Source organism: Myotis davidii, unplaced genomic scaffold (genome assembly GCF_000327345.1).
Source record: "Myotis davidii unplaced genomic scaffold, ASM32734v1 scaffold359, whole genome shotgun sequence".
NCBI classification, from domain to species: domain Eukaryota; kingdom Metazoa; phylum Chordata; class Mammalia; order Chiroptera; family Vespertilionidae; genus Myotis; species Myotis davidii.
Genome location: NW_006290460.1, coordinates 628,783 through 634,800, shown reverse-complemented (window position 1 = coordinate 634,800; position 6,018 = coordinate 628,783). Strand labels below are relative to the sequence as shown.

General features: G+C 41.4%; 1 protein-coding gene across 1 annotated transcript in view; it reads right to left on the bottom strand.

Annotated features, from left to right (window-relative positions):
• The window catches only part of CTTNBP2 (cortactin binding protein 2), a 226,000-nt gene that overhangs the window by 62,243 nt on the left and 157,739 nt on the right, over nucleotides 1–6,018 (bottom strand). The window contains 1 exon segment of the mRNA XM_015563768.1: nucleotides 11–114. Within this exon segment, the coding sequence (XP_015419254.1) occupies nucleotides 11–114 (104 nt within the window).

The window sequence follows — 6,018 nt, the reverse complement described above, 5'->3', positions numbered from 1 at the left end:
ATTCTCCAGCAGATGCTTGCAGTCATCATTGGCCACATCATGTGCAGTCCGACCGCACTTATCTCTCCTTTCTGGCTCAAGCCCGCCATGCCTACACAGAATTTCTAGGCAATTCTGTAAAGACAAGAGCTCTATTACCTTCCGTCCAAATTAAGAGACTTGAGCTAAAACCCCACAGGAAAAGTCATTTGCCCACAGCAAACAAATCAGTAATTCCCCAGCAACCCAAACTAAACCATGTCCCAAAATGAAAAGCAAAGAATGCTTCATTGAACTGTGAAGCACAGGACCAAAACCATGCTCCACAGAACAGCGTCTTATGTTTCAAGAGAAAAAAAAATCAGTTTACTAATCACTCAATTTGCAGAGTGAAATTAGGAAAGAAATTGACTTCGGCAGACAGTATCTCTCAATGTTAATTTCATAACATAAAGCAAAAGGGCTTTTGCTACAACTGGATGCTGCTTGCTGAATACTGGACTATGAACTGCTTTCCTGATCATGTGTGTGGGACTCCAATGTTAACAATTCTGTCCCAGAATCTTCGTAAGCACTTTTTAAAATTTCCGATCTTATTGTGTCTGTTTTACTTTTTTTAAATATTAAATATATAAAGACCATGTTGGTTGTATTTTGAGAAAAACATTCCCAATAGATATTGAAGTTATGTTCCCTCTCTTTTTCAGCTTTTCTTCTTTTATGCTGCTTAAGGAAATCTTCACTCAAAAAATATCAGTAACAAACTGACTCTTATTTTCAAAACCAAAGTAGAAATAAATGCAAACATTTCTAATAAATAACTGTCCAGCAGGATGTTACCTTCGGATATTTACCAAGGAACTCTCCTAGCTCAACTTTTACCACATTATGTTTTGTTTCCTGATTTCCCATAAAAATAAGCACAAAACTGAACAGACCAGAATCTATGGCAGTGATGGCGAACTCACTTTTCTGGCTGACACGCGAACTCATTTTTTTGGTTGATTTTTCTTTGTTAAATGGCACTTAACTGTATAAAATAAATTTCAAAAATAGAAATCTTTGTTTTACTATGGTTGCAAATATCAAAAAATTTCTATATGTGACACGGCACCAGAGTTAAGTTAGGGTTTTCAAAATGCTGACACGCTGAGCTCAAAAGGTTCGCCATCACTGGTCTATGGCAAGGAAATAACAACCAAAACAAGCAACATCCTTCTCATTTCCCTAAACACACACACACACACTTTCTGTTTGGCAAAACACACACACACACACACACACACACACACTTTCTGTTTGGCAAAAAACACTTTTTTAAAAATATTTTATTGATTTTTTACAGAGAGGAAAGGAGAGAGATAGAGAGTTAGAAACGTCAATGAGAGCGAAACATCGACCAGCTGCCTCCTGCACATTCCTCACTGGGGATGTGCCCGCAACCAAGGTACATTGCCCTTGACCGGAATTGAACCTGGGACCTTTCAGTCTGCAGGCTGACGCTCTATCCACTGCGCCCAACCGGTTTCGGCAAAACACACTTTTTTTATGTGAATATTTTACTGAAGCATATAGTATTCGCATAGAAAGTCCACAAGTATTCAGCTTGAAGAATGATCACGAAGTACAATACTTGTGTAAGGAGCACTTTGTAAGCATTCATCTCAATCTCTAGCCCCCTCCCTTCTCTCCCCATCTTCCCCCACCACCTGTGCCCCCTAGGTATCTACTGTTCTGTTTCTAGTATTAGAGATTGGTTAGCTTGCTAATGAACTTTATATAAATGGTATCATTCTGCAGGCACACTTTTATATATGGCTTGTTTCAGTCAACATAATGTCTATACAATTTATCCATGTGTTGGGAGTAGTCATTGTTCATCTTTTTGTTTTGCACTTTTTAAAATTACCATGTGGCACTCTCTAATGTCATTATACCACAATTTCCTTACTTACCTAAGCTTTTATGGATGGACATTTGGGTCCTACTATGAAAATTCTAGCACAAGTCCTTTGGTAGATACTATGGTCCACATTCCTGTTGAGTGTATGAATCAGAGTTGGACTGCTGGGTCACAAGGTATGCGTATGTTCTATGTTAGTATATATTGCAAAGTGCTTTCAGAAGTGGCTACAGCAATTTCCACTCCCCCTAGGAGAACATGTACGTTCCAACTGCCTCATATTGCCCCCAAACATACTTGAAATGCAACCAGAATTCACAAGGAAGTACAGGAAATCCCTAAGGGCTAGAAAGAAAACCAAGGAGTAAGCTGAAACCACCAATTAAGTGAAATTTGAACAGGAAGCCAGTGCTGGTTCAAGAGCAGAGCTGGTGTAGAGACTACTTTTGGATTCTGTGGCGACTGGAGACTAGGCCTTGGACCCACAAAATGGAGAAGCAGAACCAGAGGACCCCAGGGAGAGACAATCACCTGCCTGAAAGGGAATCAGCCAGGACACCTGATTCTCACTGGCCCTCCCAGGTGGGAGGGGTTTCCTCTATGACTGTAATCGCAGTCTGGCTTTGTTGGGCTGGGGTTCAGATTGAAGAAGTCACTAAGTCAAGAAATTAAGTGAAATCAAAGTCAATATATAAATAACAATTCTAATAAAACTGTTTATTAATTTTCACAAGACCTGTGAATGCATAAGATAGTGAGAAATTCAGAAATGTTGATTTAGAGATTACTCTAAAAAGAGGATTAAGTAGAATGCAGTCTGAGCACTAAACTTTGTGAATTCCCAGATTATAAAAGAGAAAAACAATACATTTCTTATGCAAGTTAGCACCTACAGCAAAAGCAGGTAAAAGACAAAATAGACTTGGATTATAACCCTGCCAATATAAATTATTTTATCTATGTTTTTGGTAAACCATTTAACATTTTTTGCTTCAGTTTCCTTATCTACGTTTCAAATATTTATTTCATAGAGTTGTTATGTGACTTACAGAAAAGATGCATACAAAGCTCTCATATTCTCAGCACTTACTAAACTCTCGATATTTATTAGCTGTGTTATTATAATCAACATAATCATCACCAATTAGAAAAAAGCCTGAATATTCATCACATCAACAAATGTCACTGATCTCAATATAATTCTGGGTGATGTTACTTTAAATTACAAACAGAAATGATAAAAGATGTAACCCAAATCTACAAGATTTTAATTTCTGATCCATAAAGAATGTAATATATAATTTGTATTATGGCTCAGTTAAGTCAAGCGGGCAATATATACAAGCAGTGACTGTCTCTTTAATGAAGCACAAAATGTCAGAAAGGTAATGGGATATCACATATCGAAACACTGCTACAGATGTGAATTCTACAGCAATCCGCAGGGCTCAGTGGTGAACACAACTGCTGTGTGACAACAGCTACAACTACTGTACCAGAACTTAGTGCGCATCAATCCACACAACTTTATGAAAGAGGTACGAAGCATGTGCCAGGTATGTTAGAGCCAAGGACTGTGGCAATGAATAAGATAACAGTTCTGCTCCTTATGGAGGAACACAAAATGTAGCGAAGTTAGACATGGGGAAATTGTACACAGGAAAGGGGGCTGTTGCGATGCCAGGACAAAATTTTACTACGTGGAGGAGGTGGAGGAGGGAAGGTGAAGAAAAGAATCTAAGGTCTTTCCGGATAGGTAGCATTGTGTGAAGAGGATAAATGTTGTGATGCTAGTCCCTGCTTCTGGAAATGGATTTCCCAGGGGCCTCAATGGGGCAGGGTGTCCTATACTAGTAGAAGAGCAAGAGATCTAGATGCGTTCAAGCCGAAGTCCTAGTTACCATACAGATACATCTGCAATAACAGGGGCTTAAAGGAGCAGCAGCGCAGGCTTCAGCTTTTACTTCTGCTCACATCCCATGTACCCGGACTTAGGTAGGTGGCCACCGTTACCTCAGTGGAGGCTGCAGAAGGCAAGTCTTTATTTTGGGTGGTCAAGGGCCCCTCTGAAAGCTGCAGGATCCGTTATTACAGAGGAAACAGTAGAAGAGATGGTGAGGGCCAATGAACCAACTCTACCATGGCCCTTTAAGGAAAGCTGAGGAACAAGGGGCCGGTGCCAAGGGGACTAAGTAGAAACCCCTAGTCCAAAAAGCTAAAGTGAGAGTCAAGGCAGAGAGCTGAGAGTCTGAGATCAGACAGAGAGAGCAAACGTGAAAGCAGTTTGCAGATGTCCAGGAGGTAAGGTCCAGTGCAGGTTTTTCTGAGAACAACCTTGTGTGTGAGTGTGTCCAGTTTTGCAGGGCAGGGGAGCTGAAGGCTGTAAAAATGGGAAGTGATGGCATAAGCCAGAAAGTAGATTTTGGGGAGTGGTCAGAAATGAAGATGGCTGGAGTCAGCTGTAGGACTGAGTGCTGAGGAGTTTGGATGCTTCTCTATAGGCATGAGCATATGTGCAGGTAGCCAGTGGCATGGTCGGCTCAGCTCTGAAAACCAGCTTGTGCATTTGGAAGATACATTCGAAAGAAACAGGGTGACAGGAAGGAGATCAGTTAAAAAGAATGAATTGATTCAACAAACATTTAGTACTTTTCAAAAAATATGTTTTTATTGATTTTAGGAGAGAGGAAAGGAAATGGAGAGATAAAAAGATCAAAAAATATGTTTTTATTGATTTTAGAGAGGAAATGGAGAGATAAAAAGATTGATTGGCTGCCTCCTGCACACCTGCTACTGGGGACCGAGCCCACAACCCGGGCATGTGCTCTGACCACATCCCGAGAATTGAACCAGCAACCTCTTGGTGCATGGGATGACACTCAGTCCACTAAGCCACTCAGTCCACTGTTTGGCTGGGCAAACAATTGGTACTTTAGGGCCGGAAAGTCTGCTGGGCACAGCATATACAAAGATGGAAAAGTGATTTGGGGAAGGAGGCAGAAAGGGAGAGAGGCATGCAAACAATTACAGTTTTGAAGTTCAAGCTCTCTAAGTGTCAAGAGGAGCCCTGGGAATATCTCACTCCTGGAAGCCAAGACTTCAGCTGAGATGTTTTCCAGGCAAGGAAGGGTCAGGACAGAAGAGGAGGCCACTTGAGGTAATGGGAACAGCAGATGCAAAGGCTGGGAGAGCAGAGAAAGCAAGGGATGTCTGCACAGCAGCTGGCAGCGCGTGGTTAGATCACAGAATGCATTAGGGGAGGAGACAGGAGGTGTGCTCGAGGAGGTAGACTGAGGCCAGGCCAGGAAGGGACCTATCTGTCATGATAAAGGTGACATTTATTCTGGAAGGTAAATGACATGACCGTGTTCCCTGTTAGAAAGGCCCCTTGCATGGCAGTGTAAAGAGGGGAACTGACTGGCTGAGGAGTCCCCGCTACACTCCCGCACAAGTCCAGACAGCTGTTAATGAGGGTGCCTCAAGGATAGTGCTCATGGGGCAAGGAGGAGGCAACATACTCAAAATTCATTTATCAAAGAATAAAATCTAGAGTTGTATTGATCAACTGAAATCATTAAATTAGGAAGACTGAAGAAGTAAACATAGTGGCAGGTGATGTTTTTAGATTCAGAGGAAGAACAAGAGATGCAGCAGGCTGGCTAAGGAGCATGAACGTGGGAGCCCAAGGATTCACCCACTTGGAACTGTTTGGTAGAAGCAAAAACGAATTTGGTCATCAACAAGGTTACCATATAATTTTCTAAACTGGGACACTTTTAAGTGTAAAAAGTTAATAATAACAGCTATTAATAACACTGGGATGACAGGCATAATAAAGGACTGTACTGGCCAGACCGGGAAGTCTGTTCCTCTAGTTACTAAGGAAATGCCCTATAAATTGCCCATCTTGGATAGAACTTTCCTGGATGGATTCAGGAAACAGTAAGTTGGGCCAGAGGGACGATTTTGTAATTTCTAATAGATTGTATCTTGGGGATGAATAAGATCATTCAAGGGAGAAAGTACAGAGTGAGGAGAACAGGGTCAAAATCCAGGTCAATGAAAGGCATTAGGGAAAACACTGGAAAATCCATGTCCTGGGTGAAGGGTGGAGTGTGTTTGTTAGAAGTTTATGT